Source organism: Scylla paramamosain, chromosome 17, assembly GCF_035594125.1.
Source record: "Scylla paramamosain isolate STU-SP2022 chromosome 17, ASM3559412v1, whole genome shotgun sequence".
NCBI classification, from domain to species: Eukaryota; Metazoa; Arthropoda; class Malacostraca; order Decapoda; family Portunidae; genus Scylla; species Scylla paramamosain.
The window spans coordinates 8,056,321-8,081,005 of record NC_087167.1 but is presented as its reverse complement, the minus strand read 5'-3'; the positions used below and the strand labels follow the sequence as shown (position 1 = coordinate 8,081,005).

At 40.1% G+C, this 24,685-nt stretch overlaps 1 protein-coding gene and 1 long non-coding RNA gene across 2 annotated transcripts in view; one reads left to right on the top strand and one right to left on the bottom strand.

The window, feature by feature from the left end:
• Nucleotides 1-24,358, top strand: part of LOC135108418 (mucin-17-like) — a 36,733-nt gene extending 12,375 nt beyond the window's left edge. The window contains exons 5-9 of the mRNA XM_064019372.1: nt 8,388-8,548; nt 12,067-12,180; nt 13,045-13,202; nt 16,176-16,317; nt 18,446-24,358. Of these exons, the coding sequence (XP_063875442.1) occupies nt 8,388-8,548; nt 12,067-12,180; nt 13,045-13,202; nt 16,176-16,317; nt 18,446-23,292 (5,422 nt within the window). The 3' untranslated portion in view covers nt 23,293-24,358. The remainder of the gene's footprint in view (nt 1-8,387; nt 8,549-12,066; nt 12,181-13,044; nt 13,203-16,175; nt 16,318-18,445) is intronic.
• LOC135108424 (uncharacterized) lies at nt 14,759-18,279 on the bottom strand. Its single transcript, XR_010272257.1, has 2 exons — nt 17,804-18,279; nt 14,759-15,553 (listed from the first exon to the last, which is right to left on the bottom strand). It is a non-coding gene; the product is annotated as an uncharacterized LOC135108424 (long non-coding RNA).
• Nucleotides 24,359-24,685: the final 327 nt, after the last annotated feature.

Here is a 24,685-nt window from a genome sequence, read left to right as displayed (position 1 = left end):
GGCAGTTGCTGCCTATCCTTACAAAATGTGCATAGCAGTGCATGGTGGTGGTGGCGGTGGCAGCAGCAGTAGCAGCAGCAGCAGCAGCAGCAGCAGCAGCAGCAGCAGCAGCAGCTTGCTTTTCTCAGTAAATTTGCATCACTGTGTATGATGGTAGTGGCAGCAGCCTGCCCTTCTCATTATTAAACTAGTATCCCCTGAAATTGTGTTACCCTGCTCTGTGTTATAGATTTACCTGTGACTTATTATAGCCCTTTCTCATTAGACTAAGATCCCTGCAAACTTACCCCACACATTAAATGCTATTTGCATTAGACTATTGTACATTAGCAGCAGCCTGGCTGCACAGACACTTCCCAACTTATAAACATCCAATTTATGAACTTCCAGAAATATGAAGATGCCTAGATTAACAGAAATCCTGAGTCACTTGTAGCATCAAGATCAAGAGGCCAATGTTGTTTACACACTGCCACACAGCTGTGTCATGCCAAGTGTGAGGACAAAACACAAACACTCACACAGTTCTAAATGTGATGGCACTGCACCAATGCATCACGCTGAATGTGTAGACAAAAAACACATTCGTATGGCAGCTGCAGTGATGCATAAGAACATAAGAAATAAGGGAAGCTGCAAGAAGCGACCAGGCCTGCACGTGGCAGTCCCTGTATGAAATATACCTACCTATTTCCATCTATTATCCCCATCCATAAACTCCTCTAATCTTTTCTTAAAGCACCCTAATGTTTTAGCACTAACAACATGATTACTGAGTCTGTTCCACTCATCTACCACTATTTGAGAACCAATTTTCTTATCTCCTTCCTAAACCTAAATTTTTCAAGCTTGAACCCGTTATTTCTTGTTCTATCCTGGTTGCTGATCCTAAGAATTTTGCTTACATCCCCCTTGTTATAGCCCTTATACCACTTAAAGACTTCTATCAGGTCCCCTCTTAACCTACGTCTCTCTAAAGAATGTAAATTTAACAGCTTCAATCTCGCCTCATAAGGAATACTCCTTATCCCCTGTATACTTTGTCATTCTCCTCTGTACTGATTCTAATAGACCTATATCTTTCCTGTAATATGGGGACCAGAACTGCACAGCGTAGTCTAGATGAGGTCTGACCAGCGCCAAGTATAATTTGATATTACTTCCAGCCTTCTACTTTTAACACTCCTAAAAATTAATCCTAGTACCCTATTTGCCCTGTTTCTGGCCTCTCTGCATTGTTTTCCTAGACGGAGTTCAGAGCTAACTATAACTCCTAAATCTTTCTCGTACCCTGTACCTACCAGAGTTTCATTGTTTAATGTGTACCTACTGTGTGGGTTTCCTCTACCTACGCTAAGTACTTTGCATTTGTTGATATTAAATTGCATTTGCCATCTGTCCGTCCATTCATTCTTCCTATCTAAATCTGCCTGCAAGGCGATGGCATCCGATTCTGACCTAATTAATCTACCTATCTTTGTGTTATCCGCAAATTTACTAACATCACTAGTAATTCCACTATCAAAGTCATTGATATATATTAGAAATAACAATGGCCCTAATACTGCTCCTTGTGGCACCCCACTAATTATATGACCCCACTCGGATTTAGAGCCATTTATTACAACTCTTTGTCACCTGTCACTAAGCCATAACCTTATCCAGCCTAACACCTTCCCATCTACCCTGTGTGCCCTAACCTTTCTCAGGAGCCTTTGATGGGGCACCTTGTCAAATGCTTTACTAAAGTCCAGATATAAGATATCATAACTATCACCATTATCTTCTGCCTCGTACACTTTATTGTAAAAACTTAACAAGTTTGTCAGGCAAGACTTCCCCTTCGTAAAGACGTGCTGTGACTGATTTATTAAGTTATGTTTATCTAAATGTTCCCTAATGTTCCTCGCTATTATTGACTCCAATGTTTTACCTACAACTAATGTTAAGCTAACAGGTCTATAATTAGATGCTAAAGTTTTATCTCCTCTCTTAAAGATGGGTACTACATTAGCCTACCTCCCCATTACTGGTATCTCACTTGACTCAAGTGATTTCCTAAAGACCGAAACTAACGGCTCATTAATAACCTCTTTGCATTCCTTAAGTACTCTGGGATATATTTCATCTGGTCCTGGTGTCTTGAACTTTTATAGCTTATCTATCTCCTGTTCCACTATCTCCTTGGTTATGGAAATATCTGTCAGCTTCTCATTCTCATCTGCTCTAAACATCTGTTCACGATTCGGCATATACTGCACGTTTTCCTGGGTGAAGACAGTTAAAAAATACTCATTCAGAATTTTGCTAATCTCCTCCCCAGAACTAAGCAGCTTCCCATCTGCTGCCTTTAATGGACCTATAGTATCCTTATTCTTCATCCTGTATACCTGATAAAATCCTTTGGGGTCTGTCTTCACCTGGCTGGCTACCTTTAATTCATAATTGCCCTTAGCTTTCCTCGTTAACCTCCTGATTGTTCTAACTAATTCATTATATTGTGGCTTTAAAACTTCTTCATCTGCCCTTAATCTTTTATATATACTTCTCTTCTGCCCTATATAATGTTTTAACCTAGCAGTCATCCATTTAGGGAAATTTTTCCTGTGATCTTATTGCTTTATATGGGATGTTTGCAAACTGACCTGTGTGAACTTTATCTACGAAATATTTATACATATCATCTACATTTACTTCACCTAATCCCCTTATCTCAGCCCTTACCATCCTCTCCACTCCCTCATCTGCTTGCCTCGACCTCTCCTCTCCCATTTCAGCATGACCTGACCTTCCAACATACTCACACCTATCTCCCCCTCCCTCCCTCCTCCGCCCCTTCTGGACACATCTTCCCTCTTCATCCTACACCCTCACACTTCACCTTACCTCTCTTATTTTGCCTTATCTCTCTCAACTCCGTTCTCTGACCTCACCCTGCATCCATTGCCAGTCAACTCCTTGGAGGTACCTTTTTAATTCCTCAAAATCTGCTCTCCTAAAGTCAGGTATTTTACTAGTGTTTTTGCTTCTTAAAATTTTTTTTACATTTTAAATTGTACCTAATTTCCCTGTGGTCACTGTTACCTAGCTGTCCTCCAACCTCTACCTGCGTGACTGCTTCCTCCCTGTTAGTAAGAATTAAATCCAGAATATTGCTCCCCCTTGTGGGTTCTACGACTACCTTTTTTAAAAAATTATCTTTTTTTTTTTAAATTATTACCTTAAAAAGTTCCTCCGCTTCCTTGTTACCCACTATCAGGCTCTAGTCGATATTCCTGAAATTAAAATCTCCTACCACACATACCTGACTGTACCCGCCTGCTCTATTTATTTCCTGCCATAGTGAGGTGTTAATTTCCTTTGTACTGGTTGGTGGCCTGTACACTACTCCCAGTACTACTGATTGTGATCCTTCCATAATATCTACCCATATCGACTCTGTTTTGTTATCTGTTTTGATTCTACTGTTAATACAACACTCTAATGTGTTCCTAACGTATAATGTGACACCTCCTCCTCTCATGTTTTCCCTATCTTTATAAAACAGTATATAACCATCTATCTTAACCTCTGGATTAAATACTTTTCCTGACATATCTAACCAAGTTTCAGTTAAAGCAATGATATCAAGGTTCTTTACATATGCTATTCTTCTAAGTCTATTTTATTCAAAATACTTCTACAATTTGTGTAGTAAACACTTAAGCTATTTCTCACCTTCCCTGAGCTAGTTATCTTTCTAGATTTAACTAATTTGTCCTTCGTTTTCACCTCACAACCACTTCTTCGTTCCCGACTAACGAAAAAAGCGCTGGAATGCAGTTACCTCCCACTCGAGTGTTCCGGCCAAAAAACGAACACCCTGGCGTGATAAATGCACTCCATCCCTGGCATACAAGGTGCCTCTACTATAGAAGAGGTCCCAGTTGTTGATAAACATCATCCATTACCCTTACAATGATTCACAAGCTTGCGATTCACTGTAATAGCTCTGGACAGCCACTCAGCACCAACTCCCCTCCTCAGCAAGGCACCACACACCACAGGGATCCCTCCCTTGTCCCTAATCCTGTCCAAAGCCTGTCGAAACCTCCCGAAAATTTCCAAGGTCATTCCCTCCTGCGCTGAGAAAAACAATGGGCTTGGTCCCATCTTTTTCCAAGCACGTGTCTAGCCTATCAGCTACCTTCCCTATCCCGGCCCCCAGCAAACACACCCTCAACCTACGCTTCCTATCTCTAACACAGAACGCACTATCTAAGTGCCTAACCTGACTATCACCAAACACAAGCACTCTACCTTGGGGCAGGGTAACTGCATTTGCCCCCTCCTTCTTGTCTCCTCCCACCATGTCCACCTCCATCTCCTTCACTTCCTCCACCACACTGAAGGGATTCTTCATCTCCATGCAAGATGCCCTGAGGACCTTCAGCCTCTTGGCACCCCTGCACACAACCGACCACTGCTGCTCCATCGCCTTGCTAGGTTGGGTGACAGTGGGGCTCGACTCTCCCACAGGTGCTGAGATCCTCTCACAGAACTCAACCTGCAGGTCTGAGATCCTCTCACGAAACTCAGCCTGCACCTCCGAGATCCTTTGATGGAACTCAGCCTCCACCTCTGAGACCTTCGCAATGAAGGCCTCAAGAACAGGAGAACTAACACAACCAGACGACTCAGCAACACAAGGTGCCATGTCTACACTATAGCCAGCTATATTAGCGTCAGGTCACTGCCCACTAAACACGTCCGTTCACTAGGAACCCTGACCTGAGACTGAGGAACCCTGACCTGAGACTGAATGTTGGGACAAAATACACACTCGTGTGGCAGCCATGCTGCTGTGTCAAGGTGAATAAGAGGACAAATCACACATTTGTCTGGTAGCCACACTGCTGCGTCATGCTGAACGTGAGGGAAAAAAATACTCATATGGCAGCTGCAGTGATGCATCACACCAAATGTGAGGGCGAATCACTCACTCATGTGGCAGCTGCACTGCTGTGTCACACTGAATGTGAGGAGAAAACACACTGGCTGGCATAAATAAGGGCTTTTCAGTGTTTTCCATATCCTGAGTTTCACAATACTTGAGTTTAGCATTATGACTTTGGAAGAAAGCAAGCTCAAAACTTGAGAGGATACTGTACACCCAAAATATTTTACAAGTTAACGACACGAATATAATGACCTGATGAATGGCCATCTGGGGATTGTCTGTATAGATCAACTCTTTGATATCTACAAAGCCAAAAAATTGATGTCAGTCAGAAACACCTTTGTGTATATCTCATCATCTTTCTTTGATCCTAGAATAGCTCAACTCCACAAAAATATGAAATAAATTTTATATTATTGGCCATAGGGGTGAATAAATGTCTTTCAATCATAATATTATGAAGGGAAAGTTTTTGGAAACTAAGTCTTTGGGGCATTAAACTGGTTGAAACAGAGGTAATTACTTTTACTCCTTTAAACATTTTTTTCCTAATCTTCTTTCTAGGTCTCCACTCAAACCTTTCAGTACCTACTCGTATGTCAAATTTTCTATTAAAGTAGGAGATAGAATATCATAATCCACTTTCCTTGGAAATCAAAGAGGAAAAAGAATAGGATGCAGGAGAGAGGATGCCTTGGAATTGACCCTTTTATAATGGACTGTCATTTTCAGAATCTAATCCAATCTTATAGCTAGGAAGTAGTGTACTGCAGCTGCTCCTCACTTATTTCTACAGCCAATTCTGCTTAGGTAAATATAAATATACCATCTGTCATTTGTAATGTGAAGGTTCGAAGCTTCTCTACGAAGGCAGTTGGACTCTAATCTGACTCTCACAGCAAGGCAGCAGAGGGAAAGCAGTGGGGATGCCACCACCATGGTTGTAAAAAGACAATTCCTTAATGTCTCCCTTGAAAAATTTTTGTATGAGGTTTTGGAAGTTTCCCATTTTCCAATTTACATCTTTTTGCTATACTGACACCATTCAAGCCCTACATGTGAAGATCTATGATTGATATCACTGTAACTTATCTGCCTCGCACTCATCACTACAAACACCACAACATGAACAGAATAAAATGTGTTTCACCATGAGGAAAAAATCGCTTACATTGTTAACAAAATTTTAACTTTTTTTTGTCTTTGGTCTGTAAATGTTATTTCCTGATTGCTTTTATCTAGAAATCAAAGAAAATTACAATTATTTCCCTTAAATTTTGTTTTTTCCTGATCTGGACAGTAATGTTTTGAAATTAACCTGCTATCATATATCCAGACCTTATGTCATCCATTGCACCAGTGCCACTCTGCTCTGAGCTCTCCGTACCCACTCCTCTAAAGAAAGAGCAGCAGTTTTAAGAAAGGAAAAACTGTTCAGAAGAAGATGAAGTCATTGATCAAGATTTCAGATGCATAACTGAGGGGAGAAGCCCTTACTACCTCAACCAAAATTATCAGAGATCTTGGTGTCACAAAGTCCAATGCCAAGCTCTTGACGTCGAGATTCAAGCAGTGGAATTTGTTTGATGATTAGTGTGAAAATATCAGGTCAGAGAAAGCGTCACCAGCATTTTTCAAGCTTTTTATGCAATGTGACCAGTATGTTTGAGGCAGCTGGAACTGCCTGTAACCCTAACAAGTGACACCTCTTCATTGACAGCTTGTGCAGGAGCCTCAAAGCATTGCTGCTTCATAATGGGAACACATATCCATTTTTTTCCCTCGCTCACTCTGTCCAGCTCAAAGAGGAATACAGTAGTGTCAAGATCTTGCTAGATACCTTGAAATATGAAGAATATGGTTGGGAGGTTATCAGAGACTTCAAAATGATGGCCTTCTTGATGAGTCTTCAAGGCAGCTTTACCAAGTTTCCTTTTTATCTTTGCTTTTGGGACAGCAGGGACACTGTGGCACAGGGACTGGCCACAGCGGACTAAGTTTAGTGTCAGGAAGAAAAACATCAAATGAGAGACATTGTTGGACCCCATAAAGGTATTATTTCCTCCACTGCACTTAAAATTGGGCCTTATGAAACAATTCATCACAGCTCTAGATAAGGAGTCTGCAGCTTTCAAGTATCTCCAAGATTTCTTCCCTAAGCTGTCTGGGCAAAAGTGGATGCTGGTGTCTTCGTCAGTCTACAAGTAAAGGTCACGGAGTGCAAGGAGTTCCCAAAAAGCTCACTAGGACAGGGAGAGCAGTGTGGGTTGCAATGGTTCTCAGCTTCTTAGGGAATCACAAAGCTGAAAACTATGTGGAGCTTGTTGAGACCTTGGTGAGAAATTATGGCAAGATGGGTTGCAGGATGTCCCTCAGAATCCATATCCTTGATGCTCATCTTGATAAATTTAAGGACAACATGGGGGCGTACTCCAAGGAGCAAGATGAGCGTTTCCACCAGTATGTACTGGACTTCGAGCGCCTCTACCAAGGGTTGTATAGTGAAAACATGGGAGACTATATTTGGGGACTGATTCGTGAAAGTAATTTACAGTACAAGCGTAAATCGTGGAAAACTACTTATTTCTAATGTTTTGTTGTTTCACTTCTGTAATCCTAAAATAAATTAATGCCACGTTTGTATCAAATGCCGTTTTGTTTCTATTTTGTGGAAATGAGAGTTGAAATTCGCTACTTTCTCCCAGTGGGAATAGGTAAATTTCATAAATATCATTATCCTGTCCATAAAAACAAAGATAGAAATCAATATCAGTGTTTTTCCATGTTTTCTTATGCATAAGCAGATAGAAAATAACTGTTGTTACCCAAGAACAAAAATCATGTTACACTGTTATTTGTCACCAAAGACTCAGTGAATACTGGCATTGGTAATCAATACTGGTCATTGTTATGGATGTGAGTGAAGAGAAGAGATGCACTTAGATGCCAAGAAGTCAGTTTGCCCCCGCCCATTTTTGATGCTAGTTGAGTAATGTGTGCTGTGTGTTCACTGACTGTATTGTATACATATTTCCATGTACAGTTCACCTATCTGAACTTGCAATTTCTTTTATGTGGATAAATCACTTGTTAGCTACAACACTAGTTACATTGACTTGCATGTGAGAGAGGGGTAGAGGAAGGCCAGCAACAGTGCTGCCACATTGTGAAAAAAATTACAAATAGGAGATATCTCACTACTGTGGCAGATGTGATGGCACTGCACCACAATGTCATGCCAGATGTGAGGACAAAACCCACACTCACACAATTTTAGGCCATGTGGCTGGAGTAAATAAATAGTTTTCCATTGTTTTCAATACCCAGAGTTTTGTGATCCTCAAGTTTAGCACTATGCCTTTGGAAGAAGACCATATGCCATCTTGCTTTGATGTCTCAACAGTGTGCGGGTGTGTATATACAACTTTTCAACTTTTTATTCTTTCAGAAATACCAATACCCTCAAGAGGCAGAGATGGAAATCCTTCAAGCTAAGAGATAATTATGAAGAAAATGTTTATCAAATTAAGGTGAAGAAAATCTACAAGCCAAGAACACATTCTTTTGATGAAGCAACTCTGAAGAGACTGAAGAAACCACTCATGAAGGGTGAGACTTGCATCTGTCTGTCTGCTAATATCTGCATTTAATGCCCTGCTTCCACAGTGCTCTCCTCTGAAAAACACAAGGCCACATCCTTCAAATTATACTCTTAATTTTTACCTATTTATTTTTGTATTTTTTTTATCACAGGTGCCTATCCTTGTTTTATATTATGAAGATTAATATTTTACTTTTCATGCCAATGTAAAGTGAAATACCATGTGTGTTTTCATGCATTTACTGTGGTGCTGGTGGATACAGTGAATGTAATCTGATATAGTCAGGACAGCACCCTAGGCTAGACTGCCCATCAGCACGTGGTGGCAACTCATATCAGCTCCATGTCACAGGCGGGTGGTTGCTCCTTAACCACCAATTCCCTAGAAGATATTGCCCAATTGTCCAGGTTTGACATCATCTCCTCTCTCCCATCCTGTGCCAACACTAGGCACAGGTGGCATAAGGAGGCACAGGAGCATCAGGAACTGGCCTTAGGAATCAATGGTTGTGAATGGTGACTCTGCCTGAGCCACTGAGGTGCACTGTATAATGGTGGTGTAGCTGAAACCACCACAGTTCCCATGTGATCCCAGCATTGAGGATGATTGGTACACCTGGTTCTGCACAGCTACATGATCATCCACCTGGAGGGTGTGGAGACTCTTGGAGGCAGAATCATGATGAGCAAGGAGCAACTGGCTCCACAAGATTACTCCTTTTATTACACACCTTGATGATGGTGGCAATGGCAGGGTAAAGACCACTTGATCTACACCTGGGGAGTCCAGAGGTGGAGTAATCACTGCTGGGTCATGAGTCACATGGGGAGGAAATTGGGACATGGTATCAGGGCCCATGTGCCACTTACTGCTGGAGTGCTGGATGGTAAAGTGGTAGTGAAGAGTACATTCCTCACAGAAAAAATAAATAAATAAAAAATATAAAAATATAAAAAATATATATATACATATATATATTTAGAAAAAAATTCTCGTGTTTGTTAATGCTTCTGCCATAACGTGATGAAGTATTTTAAATAAATACACAAAAATAAAAAAAGTTATCGTTAAATATCAAAGCCCCTCCTGTCATGCGTATGATGCATCACTCCATATACGTAGATAAATGCATACATCATGTTCTTTCCATAAGTATTTTCCAAACATATACACTTCTGGTATCTAATGGCAAATTGGCATCTGCTTAGGTTGTTGTGGCACACAGCCTACTCCCTCTCATAGGCCTAAGGTATCTCTGTGAAGGCCATAAGGGGACACGCTAATGCTTGTATTGAGACACAGGAGATGGATAGCAAGGGGATGGCAATGTTGTCTTCCAAAACCAAGAAGAAGCTATCCCATAGCAGTGACTGCCAATCAGGAGGCTTCCAAGAACTTCCAAATCTGGCAGCAGTGAGGGAGGTGGTGCTTCCTGATACCCTCACTTTCAAGTGATTAATACCTTTGAAAAAATAAACGGAGGACCAAATGCTAGCAATGCCATATAACACTTCAAAAATTATATAGTGGCATGACTGTGGTGTAAAGGAAGGGCACTGGGATTTAAAGAGAATGAGAGTATTTAAACACAGACCTTTATCTCTCACTTAATTTTCTCTCTCTCTCTCTCTCTCTCTCTCTCTCTCTCTCTCTCTCTCTCTCTCTCTCTCTCTCTCTCTCTCTCTCTCTCTCTCTCTCTCTCTCTCTCTCTCTCTCTCTCTCTCTCTCTCTCTCTCTCCTCAAAACTACTCCGTGACTATCAACCCAATGTTAATGAATGATACATCATTGAAAGGGGGAATAAAAATCCTGTTTTTACTTCAAGAGACTAAATTATTTCATAATTTTTTTTGCAATTAACCACAAACATTTCAGATAAAATATATAAAAAAAATGATATCTTCACTTTTGGAGACAAATTTTTAAAATGTGCCTTGATAGTTCAATGGGAAATTATGCAATGTATCTTTGGTAATTTTTTTCATCAGCACAAGTCATTGGATAAGAAATTTATATCAAGTTAGGTTAGGTTAGGAAAAATCCACAAATATGCAAAACCATGAATGCTGAACAACAGATACGCAGGGGGAACACTGTGCACTCAGGCTACTTGCCTCACCAAGCCGAACTGCAATCAGGCTCTGGAGGTGTCTTGCAGAGCAGGAAAGTCATGGAAGGCATGCAGCATAGCAGCACAGGGTTTGATGGAGGTATCAATGAGAATAAGGCCAACAAAGTCAACTAAAGATCTGGCAAACACAAACTTTTCTCAGTTAATGGTGATACCATTATTTGCACATAGTGTGAGGTAGTTGAATATGTGCCAGAATGCAATCTAAATGTCATCATCACAAAGAAGAGTGTCATTTATTCATGTAACCATCCATAGGATGTTGCGGACAATCTTGCCGAAGCAACGAGTGTAGGCATCCCCAGCTGCTAGGTAACTCTGTGGTGCTTGTATGTAGTGGTAGCAGCCAAATTCGGTGGTGAAAGTCATCACATCCCTACTGTCTTCATCAAGGAGGACAGCATGGTAACCATTCCATGTATCAGGAACTGTCCTGAGTCCCTGCAGTGACTGCTTGAGTGAAGTGGAACAGGCTTAGTGTGTGATGTGTTTCACAAAAACAGTTCTTGTTTGGAGCTTAGAGGTTCACTGTGCAACGAGGCTGACCGTTTTTCTTCATTACTACTACCATATGGGAGTGCCAGGTTGCAGGGATGCCCATGGCCAAATCCCTCTTGAGGTCAGCTTCCATGAACTCTTTCCAGTGGTGAGGGATGGTAGCAGGCATGCACACAGCGGTTGGAACGGCGTCGTGGTGAAGGTGTATCTTCATTGGCAGGCCAGACAGCCAGCAGTGATGGCAGGGAGGGAGGGAGGGAGAGTGCGGGTGGTGGTGGTGGTGAGCACACATCATACCCACACACTGCATCTGCCTCAGTCTCAAGGTGACCAGAACTTGGGATTTTTCCCAAGATCTTGGGATTTCACACTTCATCTTGGGATCTTGGGAATTTTTTGCCGAAATGCCTCAAATCATGTCTTTATCTTTATCTTCAAGAGTTCACCTAGGTACACATTTATGAAACAGCATTATTATTATTTTTTTTTATTTATTCATTTTTTCTCTCTTCTCTTTATTCTAATAGTGGTATTAATTTCTTGGGCAAGACCTTCAAATTGCAATAACAAATCGAGCATTGGGCTGCCAAGTCACTCTACTCTGGTTGGTTGAGGATGGAGTTGGTCGTTATGGAGTATGGGTAGGACGGTGACACTGACAGAAAAGGAACTGCTGGAGGGAGCAGGGGGAGTGAGTCAGCAGCCATTGTTTTGTAGATGAAATGGTATGTGAAGGGTGGAATCCGACTGCCGCTTTTATCTGATCTTCACCTTTATCGTCAGTGGCTTCCCCCCAATTAGTCCAATATAATGAGAGTGTACTGTACTGGAATAACATTTTCTAAATTATCTAAACATTGCTTACATTAATGAGTACATGCATTTCATACCTACAGGATGGATAAGGGAGCTCGTACAGCGAATTGTCAGTGCTTCTTCTAATAAGGATGTCTATTACCATACACCCGAAGGAAAGAAGCTGCGATCATCTGTAGAGGTTGATAAATATTGTGAGTATAAAGATACTTAGACAGTCTACTTTATCAGTATGAGGTAACTGTGATACAGTCAGGTCACTGCTAACACAGGTACTTTGGCTCTGCTAAAGGCCCATGTCAGACACAATTCACACTAGACTTATAATGAAAGTAATTGCAAAAAAATTACATTTCTGAGCATGTAAGATGCATTTTTTAAGAAAAATTTTAAAAAATCACCTTCATCTTATACCCCAGTGGTTTGATTTTAGTGGGCCTAGAAGTCATGTTACTGGTACGAATAACACCCAAAACACCTCTATTTGGCACACTAGTTCCCAAAATGAAGTATTTATTTTTTATAAATCATTAGATAATGGTTACACATTAAAATAACGCTAGAATTTTAAAATTAATATAAAGTATGTTAGATTATTGTCTTGATGTAGATATGAGATGGCCATTGTCCAGCTACACATGGCAAGCATGATAGGCAGATGATTTACACTCATCCAGATGCATGGTTTAGATAAACCAGTTTCTTTCACTTCTAATACATAAAGTCACAATTTTTAACTTTTAGGGCACAGTGGAATTATATTTCTTTTGAGGTGTGGAGGGAGCAGTGAGGACAGATGGGGAAGACAAGATGGCTGTGTGGGCACGTGAGCTGTTGCCAGTGTTATATCCAGTGTAAATAATTAAGTGTGCCCAAAAAGCTTGTGCTTCATAAGGGGGTGTTTGTCTTTCAATAAATTGTACCTTAAGCTTATATATGTATTACAGACAAACATAATAAAGTGTTTAAAGTGTTTAATGAACACATGCAAACATCCATGCTTACTTCTCTTCATTAATTGTGTTAATACTGCCTCTCCTTTCATTTGTACTTCATAGTGGAGACGATGAGAATAACAGGTTTGACACGAGAAAACTTCACCTTTTACCGCGCTGAACTGGGATTTGGAGAGCCCTTTGAAATTGTTCGTAATGCTGCAAGGCTGATGAGGCGCATTCGACATTCACCAGACAAACAGGGTCAAGGTTCATCTTGGGTAAGCTCAGTGTTATACTTCTGTGCTTTGAATAGTGGGTTGTGGTTTATCTTTTGCCTCTGCTAATTGTGTGGATCTGAGAAGATATTATTCTGATTTTCCTTGGAATGACTGTTGCTTCTGTGTCAGAGACCCATTTCTGTGTGCAGAGCATATAACAGAGGTGATAGTGCCTGGCATGGAGGCATAAATTTCTCATTCTTTCTCTCACCCTAAACTTTCCAAACCTTGGTTTAACTCAGCTTGTTCTTGTGTTATACATACATGAAAGAGATGGGTCCATAAAAGGTATTTGAGCCTTCCATCACCAGAATCTCATGCACTTTATATTTCTACCCAGAATCATGCCAAATTTGTTCTCCAACTAGCCAAAACTCCTTCATCAATAGAAAATGTCAAAATCTTCCAAAATCTAACACCCCTCATGACTTGTGGCACCTTGCCAGAAATATCTATAATAACTTTGCTTCTTCATCTTTCCCTCCTTTATTTCAACCTGATGGCACCCCTGCCATCTCATCTATCTCTAAAGTTGAACTCTGGATGTTTCAAGGCATGTTCCTCCCTCTCCTCTTCCATCCAACTATCTCAAGCTACCCATTAAGATCCTTTACAATGGTGTTTTCTAAGCCCTTGCTGGCCTTAACCCTTGGAAGGCTTATGATCTGATGGAGTCCCACCAGTTGTTCTCTAAAACTGTACCTCTGTGCTTGCACCTAGCCTAGTCAAACTCTTCCAACTCTGTCTATCAACATCAGTCTTTCCTTCTTGCTGGAAGTTTGCATACATTCATCCTGTTCCTAAAAAGAGTGGATGCTCTAACCCCTGAAACTACTATCCTATTACTGTAATTTCCTGCATCTCAAGTTTTTTTAATCTTTCCTCAACAGGATGATTCTTAAACATCTATCACTTCACAACCTTATATCTGATCTCCAGTATGGGGTTCCATCAGGCCCACTCTACTGGTGATCTGGCTTTCCCTACTGAGTCTTGGTCAATTTCTTTTAGTGATTTTTGTACAATTTTCATTGTTGCCTTAGATACGAGTATATCAAAAAGCATTTGATAGAGTCTGGCACAAAGTTTTGATTTCCATACTACCCTCCTACTGCTTCTATCCTTCTCTCTGTAACTTCATTTCAAGTTTCCTTTCTAACTGTTTTATTGTTGCTATGGTAGATGGTCACTGTTCTTCTCCTAAGTTTATTAACAGTGGTGTTCCTCAGGATTCTGTCCTGTCACCCACGCTCTTCCTATTATTCATTAATGATATTCTAAGCCAAACTTCTGGTCCTGTCCACTCTGATGCTGACAGCACACCATCCTGCACTTTTCCACATCTTTTCATAGACGTCCAACCCTAGAGGAATTAAGCAGCTCATGTTGGAACCCACAGAACTTGACTTCTGATCTATCTAAAATTTCTGATTGTGGCAGAGCAAACTTAATGCATTAACAGAAAGTTGGTTAGATATGTCAGAAAGTATTTCATCCAGAGGTAAAGATAGATGTTTACACTTTGTTTTACAGGGACCAAAAAAGAAATGAGAGGAGATGATGTAGCATTTTATCTTCGAGACACATTACAATGTTGTGTTAACAGCAGCATAATAACTGATAACAACACATAGTTGATATGGGTTGATATCAAGGAAGGAACACAAACAATAGTACAGTCATCCCTTGTTAACCACAGTTTCAGTTTCCACAGTTTTACTTTTATATGGATTGCTGCCAACCACAAATTCAAATCACCTGCTGCTCACCTGCTCGCCACACAGTGTTCCCATGCTCCACTGCTGTGGCCTGCAACTGCATGTCATTATCCTTAGTCTCACAGTAAACTCACTCGTATCCCCGCTGCCCCGTACCACATCTTCACAACTATATTGTATGAACATAAGATTTTCTTCACCATGGCTCCTAAGAGACCTGCAAAGAAACTGGCTAGAGATATTCCAAAGTGCACAAGGAAGGGGGTGACTGAAGGAGAAGGTTAACATAGAAAACAAATTACAGGAAGGCATGTCTTATGTTACTTAAATAAGGTTTTGGAGGCTCAAGGATATTCTTAAGGGGGCACTATTTTTCCATGGATTTCCTTATCCACGGATGTGTCTATCACCTAACCCCATGGATAACAAGGGATGACTGTATTGGGATTAAGGTATGGGCCATCAAACACTACAAAAGCAGGTTGCAGCTCACTGTGGGAAGAAATAGATAGGACAGGTAGATAAAATCAGGTGGGTGAAGTTGTGACTTGCCATTTAAAATTATCAGTAAACAATTCTCATCTCCATCCTCTGTAAAACCTATGTGGTTTTGCCCAGCTCCGATTACCAACACTACAAGAGAAAAGAGAAAGAGGAGACCTGATAACAATGTACAAAAAACAATATGTCTTGGGTGTAAAGTCACACATGGTCTGGGTCTGCACATTATTTTCCCCTCCCTAAGTCCTACCTCTGCTCCTGAAAGATGTGGATAAACCTCTAGATGCATCTCTTTGATCTGTCTTGCTCTTTTTACCAAGCTTTTATATTGAATATACAGTAGATCTCATGTCTTTGCACATCATGAAACTGTACAACTTGATTCCAATATCGGGCTGAAAAATCATAAATCAGAAACATCTCTAGTCCTAAATTGTTAACTAGGTCAGGCTTTTCCACTAAGTGTTATATACTGATGTTCATGAATTCCATGAAAATGTTAAAAGAGTACTGACGTAATGCATGCAGAAAAGTTATTCAGTTATTTTTGGTTAACGATATTCTACCTGACATTGTAATAGTTAAACTTTTCCTTATATTTGAGGAATATAATATGGTTTCTGTAAAGCAACCATTGACTTAAAAGACATTGTGCTTGAAGATTACATGATGGCATCTGTGATGTATATAAATGGGAAGATTATATGCTATGTTCTATACTGCTGTTTACTGTCATGACTCATCTCTACAATAGGTACGTAGAAAACGGTTGGTGAAAGGCAACACCAACACCATCAAAAGTGAGATTAAGGAAAGCTTTATCATTTCGGATGCACTTCCTAATGACAGATTCTGGATCACCTGCTTCGATGACTTGGAGAACTCCATGGAAACAGGTGAGATGCAGTGCTGTTGTATTTCTGAATTTTTGTCCATTGGTCGTTACATCACAAGTATTTTTAAAATCATAACTTCTATCAAGGATCCATGCTTTTTCATTGGACATTGTGAATACTGCAGACACTTCTGGATGATTTTAGTATTTGATTGCATTAGTGCTTTTACAACACTCAAAATCAGTGTTGTCACCACATTATATAGATAGAATATGTAACAGCATGACACTTAAATACCAAGCAACATCATGATTTCCTGTCAGTTGGTTTTGGTCAATTAACAATGAATAGTGTAGGTGGATGTATGCACTATATAATTTCACAAACTCCTGTCCCTGCAACCCATAAGTGTACTATTACCTTGCAGCCTGCTATTTCTTTAGCTGCTGTACTTTAAAAATTCCTGTAATATCACTTACATTGCAACCAAATCAATATAGAATGGTAGTAATATGAGGTACCTGAAACTTAAAGATCATAAAGTAATGTCAAAGTTATGATACATACTCTCTCTCTCTCTCTCTCTCTCTCTCTCTCTCTCTCTCTCTCTCTCTCTCTCTCTCTCTCTCTCTCTCTCTCTCTCTCTCTCTCTCTCTCTCTCTCTCTCTCTCTCTCTCTCTCTCTCTCTCCAGACTCCTGGCTCAGGAATAATCCTGAGCTTCCAGGTTCAGCCCTTCTCACAGCTGTCACTGACTCAGATCAGCTTCCCTAAGCTGCCCTCTACATAGCCTAGTGCAGGACAGATATGCATATGCACAACCCAACAGATGGCAAACACACTCCACTTGCTGGGAAAGAATTGCAAAACCACATGCTAAGGGGGGCACAGCTAGAACAAAGGACATATAAGTATGAGGTTTATAATATTCTATGAACTGCCTGCCACCAGAGACAGAACCACCCACACTCACAGAATACCATATCCTTCTGCTGGCAAGTGGTCTACTTACAGTCTCCCAGAGGACTGGCCAGTACCACCTATAAACAGTAAAACCCAGGAAGAAATTAAACATCCTCTAACCAACAGAGTATCTCTATATCCTTTGGCTTCCAAGCTCCCAGCAGAGCTTTGACAACCAGTCACACTTAACAACACAAAAATACTTAAGATATGTGGACATTACAGCTAACAGACAAAAGAGGAGCCAGCCAACCACTCCCAGATACACCAGGACACTCAGCCCATGCTGAAGAATCAGTGTCAAAAGATATCTCTTCAAATTACAGAGGCACAACAACCATAGGCAGGCTCCTGGAGATACTAATCCTAACTATATTGGCAGGGATGTACTGCCTTGAATACTTAAATAATGTCTAATCAAACAAAGGCCTTCTAATATGTATATATATATATATATATATATATATATATATATATATATATATATATATATATATATATATATATATATATATATATATATATATATATATATATATCCCTTCTGGGTTGCTTTTCTCCACCTCTATTGATATATGTCTTTACCTTGGCCTGGCTGGACTTGTGGGATAGCAACTCTGCCTCATGTCTCAGGCAGTGACTCATGCAGGAGGGTGGAAAAGGGGAGGAAGCAGGCTGCACCACTCACTTTGTTCTCTACACAACTCACAAACTTTACTGTAAAAGAACATTATGTTTCAGAAATTATTATGAGCCAACTATAGGGGCTGGATGGGATCTGATTACTCTGTAGGCAAGGTCAACTCTTCTATTATATAATATATCGTATACAACATGAGGGGGCAAAGGGAGGTTGTCAAAATTAATTTAAAAAGATTAGATAGATGCGTGAGATTTTAAAGTAAATGAGTGAAAGTGGGCAGGCGCTTATCACACCTCAGGATTCTTCTGTCTTTCCCTCGCTCTCCTTCCTTTCATTCTATCTCTCCCTTTCTGTTCTGGTTCTTTATCATATTTCTTTGTTATCTTTTTCTATTTTGCTGCACATAACAATATATATATATATATATATATATATATATATATATATATATATATATATATATATATATATATATATATATATAAATATATCATAGTATTTAATGTTACTAGCTCCAAGAATTCTATCCATTAACTAATATATTCCATGAAAAATATAACAACGGATGTTTTTTTCTGTTTCAGATACAACAGAAATTGTGAATGAAAATGGCGAGCTGACAGGTTTTGAGGAGTGGTCTGTAGATGGTGTGGTTCATGCTAGTGTTGCCTCCACAAGTACTTCCTCTGTTCCTACATCTGAAAGTTTAAGTACAGCTACCACAGCTAGCATAACCACTACAGCCAGCACATCCACTACATGTGATACTTCCACCACTCCTAGCACATCTACCACACTTAATGCACTCACCCCTCCTGACACATCCACCACACCTAGTTCATCAGTTACACTTAACACTTTTACCACACCTAGCACATCTACCACTCTTAACACATTCACCAAATTTAACTCCTCTTTCACACCAAACATAACAACTACATTTAACACACCTGTCACACCTACAATATCCATCCTACCTAATATATCCAGCACATATAACATATCCACCATACAAAGCACATCCTCCACATCCAACACAGCTAATACATCCACTATTCTTGGATCAATATTTGCCAACAGAGCTGCTAAACCTCACACAACCAGTGTAATTAGCACGTGCAATTCACTTGTCAGCAAAACAAAATCTTCATGCAGTACAGCTACTGTACCTACCACTTTAACCTCACAGACTAGTATACCCATATCATTGATGATCACTACATATAACACAACCCCAACATCTGGTAGCATTGCCACTACACAGGCTGTCTCCACAACATGTAGTAGTACTTCTACATATGATTGCATAATCCATACCACTGGGAGTAAAACCACTGCACAAACTTCCACACCCAAAATGTATAAAAATTTAACCAGTTCTGTACCAACACCCCTTACTGTTGCTGTATCAGGTGTTGGCATTGCCTGTACAGCTCCCACATTAGTATCATCAGACAACATCACTCATACACGTCCCTTAATATCCCCAGACAGCACCACTCATTCAGCTATTCCCATAGCATCCCCAGACACATCAATACAAGTTCATGCCAGAGCATCACCTACAAATACATCAGACACCCTTGGTACTCTTACTAATTCTTCTACACCTGCATTTTTTTCTACTCCACATAGCCACTCTAATATATATGAAGATAACAAACCTGCCAGTCTAATCCAACTGTCCTTTGAACCTAGAATTCTCAAAGTGTATAACCCAGCTGATGCCCAGAGGCTGTATGATATGCTTGATTCTCCTCCTGATCCTGACTCTAAGAGATCACACAGCAGTGTCTCCACTTTGACTCAGCAACTTTCTGAGGATAAGCTGAAAGGAGGTATTATAAGATCTCTTGACTGTGAAAGGACAAAGAACAAGTCCAAAAATATTGATGAACAGATCAACACAGATTTTACATATGTAGTTCCAACCTCTAAGATGGATAGAAATAGTGTAACAAAAATAAGAGTTAAGGATGATGGTATTAGGTACTCACACACTTCAAGACGACAGCATGTGAACAGCACCAGTCAACCACCAATCACTTCAGATAAGAACAGGAATCAACTGTCAACTCCAAAATTCAACAACAAGCAACATTCAGGTCCATTTCTGGACAACAGACAAGAGTCTGTTCCACTTAGCAGAAAATGGCAACAGCCACTTTCAAAGAAAAGGGACAATCATCAATTTACAGAAATCAATAGTAACATGTCACAGGTCTTGAAAAGTGGCAATACCCAACAGCCAAGACTCAACAAAGGCTATGAACAACATTCAGTTGTAATTGGCAGCAAAGAGCAACAACCAATTTCAGTCTCTACTAACAAGAAAAGTTTAGCTACTCTTAGCAAAAGCCTTTGGCCAGCACCAGTTACCAACCACAAGCAAGAGCCAGCAGCAGTCAACAATAGTAAACAACAGTCAGTTTTAGTCACATGCAATATACAACAACCCTTTAGCAGTATGCAACAATCATTATCAGTCAACAGTGGTAGGCAAATTTCAGGCAACAGTAAAAGTCAAAAGACAGCAGAAGTCATTGACAGTAAGCTACAGTCCCTTCTCTTAAGCAGTAATGCACAATACTCAACAGTGAACAACAGTAGCCAGCAGCCAACACCAAGCAACAACCAAGACTCAACTCCAGTTCCAAGCAAGATCCAACAGTCAGCTCCAGTCATGAACTATAAGCAGCAATCAACTTCAGTTGACAGCAGTAGCAAACTGTTACCCCAAATTAAAACTCCTGTTACCACTAACATACAACAGTTAACTTCGCTTGCTACTATTAAGCAACAGTCAACTTTAGTCACCACCAGCAGGCAACAGACCACCCCAGTCATCAGTAGTAGGCAACAGACCACCCCAGTCATTAGCAGCAGGCAACAAACCACCCCAGTCTTCAGCAGCAAGCAACAGACCATCCCAGTTGTCAGCAGCAGGCAACAGACCACCCCAGTCAGCAGCAGCAGGCAACAGACCACCCCAGTCAGCAGCAGCAGGCAACAGACCACCCCAGTCAGCAGCAGCAGGCAACAGACCACCCCAGTCTGCAGCAGCAGGCAACAGACCACCCCAGTTACCAACAGCAGACAACAGACCACCCCAGTCTTCAGCAGCAGTCAACAGACCACCCCAGTCTTCAGCAGCAGGCAACAAATAAACACAGTCATCAGCAGCAGGCAACTGACCACCCCAGTCATCAACAGCAGGCAACAGACAGATTCAGTTGCTAACAGCAAGCAACAGACAGACCCAGTTGTCAACAGCAAGCAACAGACAGACCCAGTTGTCAACAGCAAGCAACAGACAGACCCAGTTGTCAACAGCAAGCAACAGACAGACCCAGTTGTCAGCAGCAGGCAACAGACCACCCCAGTCTTCACCAGCATGCAACAGACCACCCCAGTCTTCACCAGCAGGCAACAGACCACACCAGTCTTCAGCAGCAGGCAACAGACCACCCCAGTCATCAACAGCAGGCAACAGACGGATCCAGTCATCAGCAGGAGACAACTGACCACTCCAGTCAGGCAACAGATATCCCCAGTCATCAGCAGCAGGCAACAGATCACCCCAGTCATCAACAGTAGGCTACAGACCATCCCAGCCATCAACAGCAGGCAACAGACCACCCCAGTCATCAGCAGCAGGCAACAGACCATTCCAGTCATCAGCAGCAGGCAACAGACCACCCCAGTTACCAACAGCAGACAACAGACAGACCCAGTCATCAGCAGCAGGCAACAATCAACCCCAGTCACTGAAAGTAGATACCTATCAACTTCATTTACCAGCAGCATGGAACAGTCAACTCTACCCATTAACTCAAGTTGTAACCAACAGCTAACTCCAATCATCATCAGCAGGCAACAGTCAGTTCTTACCAGCAGCACACAGCAGTCACCTCTTCTTATCAGCAGTTGGTCAACTCCAGCCTCAAACTGCAGTTATGATCAGCAGTCAACCCCAGTTATCAGCAGCAGGCAACAGTTAACCACTTCTGTAAGCTCCAAAGAACAGTCATCTCCAGTGACAGACAACAATCAGTTCATTCCAGTGATGAGTATACAACAGTCACTTACACCCATAAGTGATGTGCACCAATCATTGCCATCACCTGGCAACAGATGCCAAGTGAGTCAGCACAAAGCCGATGATCAGCATCTGAAATTTGTCATGAGTAATGATGAGCAGAAGACTCTAAACAGCAGTAATGATAACAAGATATATCCAGACAACAGTCATATAATTCCAATCATAACTAAAATCCACCATGTGACTCCAGGTGTGAGTAATCCCCAAGAAACCCTTCCAGTGATAAGTAAGGTCCAGCAAAAAAATTCAGACATCAGTAGTGTTTATCAGACCATTCCATTAGTGAGTGAAGGGCAGCCAGAAATTTCAGATATGAGTGATGTTGAGCAGATAATTCAACACACAAATTATGTCCAACACTTAATTCCAGAGGAACAAATTATTCCCATCATGAGCAACACCCAACTGACATCAATACCCAAAACCTTGTCAGAACCAGTGGTAACTGTTACTAGCATTCAGGATTCCTCAGCAGTGCCACAGGTTAGCAACAGTTTGTTAGCACCAGTAGTGACCTCATATACAACTGAAAGTCGTCAAAAACAGTCTGTTTCTACACCATGGAAAATTATGTCTTTACCACATAGAAACAATGAGCTACAATATATGGTGATTTTGCCCAAGGAGAAAATAGAGCACAACAAGACACCAGAGATTACAATAAAGTCAATAGAAAAAGTGAAATCAATGTCGCATGTGAAGGATAGTACATGTTATGGAAATAAAAGCAATCATGCAAAAGTGAAAGGTAAGCAAATGAAACAGACTGCCAGAAAGTCCACAAAATCCCGTCCCACCAGGAGTAAGCCTGCTGCACCTGCTGACAGGGTGTTTGTTGATGTTGGGATATTAAGTGTTGACACAGAGGATTCCATGACAGAGAATAATGAGATTGTTTCTGAACCTGACAGAATAAGAGGTGGAGCAACTGATATTTCAACAGATATGCAAGTGAATTTGGATTTAATGTTAGATGAGATTAACCATAATATAAACAGCTTTCAGCAGACTTTCCACTTTCCTGAGGTGGCAAATGTACTAAACACTGTACAAAGTTTCAGTAACATTTCAGATAACACAATGGTCAGACCACCACCTCCCCTGAAGCAGTTCTTTCCCCAAACTAAAAGAAAGATAACCAGGGTTACTTGTCCCCCACTAATCCCCATACATAAAATGACTAAGCTTTCACCGGAAACAAGTCTGAATAGCAGCTCTCATTTAGTACCACAAAGACAGACATCATCTAGTCTTTCTGAGAACAGTTCCAGTTACCTTCCCCAACTGCAGGATCATGAACACAGTGTTTCTCAAAATATGGATCAGTGAGCACCTACTGTGTATTATATTAACATCACATTTCCCAGTTGTATGTACTCTATTTTAATAGTTCAGGGCCACATCTATGCATCTGTTGCCTTATAAAAATAAATGAGTGGTGCCAAATTAAATGCAATTGAATTCAGATTTAAATTAATTATAATTGTAGTTTAAAATGGTATATTTGAAATAATTAACTCTTTATGAATTCAATGTATAAGAGATGTTTCATTTACAAATCTGTATTAACTGTGCTGTCAGCAATTAGCCTTTCCAAAATTAAATGATGCCAACACAATAATAATGAATACATATACATACTTTGTAATTTATGAATAAAATACTATTGTAATGGTAAAATGTTAATTAGTTGCAAGTTGATCTATACCACAGTGGGAATACTCAAGACTGGAAGTGTTATAAATTCTGGAGTTGCTCTACATTTCATGATATAAACACTCATTTCATGATGGAATTACATTCATATATGGGGAAAAATGTAAAATACTCCACACTGAAAATACATCTCTTAACATTTGGATATCATTATTGAAATTATATATTATACCTACATAAAACATAATATAATTGCACTGATTTCATGTTGTACCATGAAAATGTGAACAAGTTGTAGATAATATCAGTATTTAGAAAACTTCCATATTTTGTAGGATTATTTTTCATTTATTTATTTATTTTTTAGTTATTTTATTTTATTTTATTTTATTATTTTTTCTTTATTACTTTATTTATTTTTATTTACTTATTTATTTTATTTTTATATTTTTTATTTATTTATTTATTTTTGTTTTTTATTTATTTATTTATTTATTTATTTTTTGAGAAGGATTCTCAACTTGTATGAATTTATTTGGATGTTATATGAATCTATTAAGACAGCAGCTGTAATGGATTGCAAGATAAACTCTTTCACTTGCCTCAGGGACTTCATGTAAGAATGTATTATCTCCAAGTGAAAATTATACAAATAAATATTGCCATATTATGATGGCTGACTTTCTAAAAACTAAAACTATATGAGAATGTTTTGTCTAAATAAAACACTATACTACAATGCTATAACATTTATCCCCATTTTGAAAGGTATTCTGTTTTTTCTCATCATAATTTTCATCCCAGTGGAAATTAAATTCAGGCAGGTCACCACTAGTAGTGCACAATCTTCTAATGTGAATCATGTCTTACACGAAGGATCAGTTTCCCTCCAAGCCATACTCTAAAGCAGGGATTTTAAAGCCCAACAGATGGATGGGCCACAACAGGAAACAACAATCAAATGAAGAAAATTGAAATTAGCATCCCAAGTGCATCTTTCCTCATCACTCACAGCCACAGCAACAATAATCAGTATTAAACAAATTACCAGTGTCAGTATTCATTT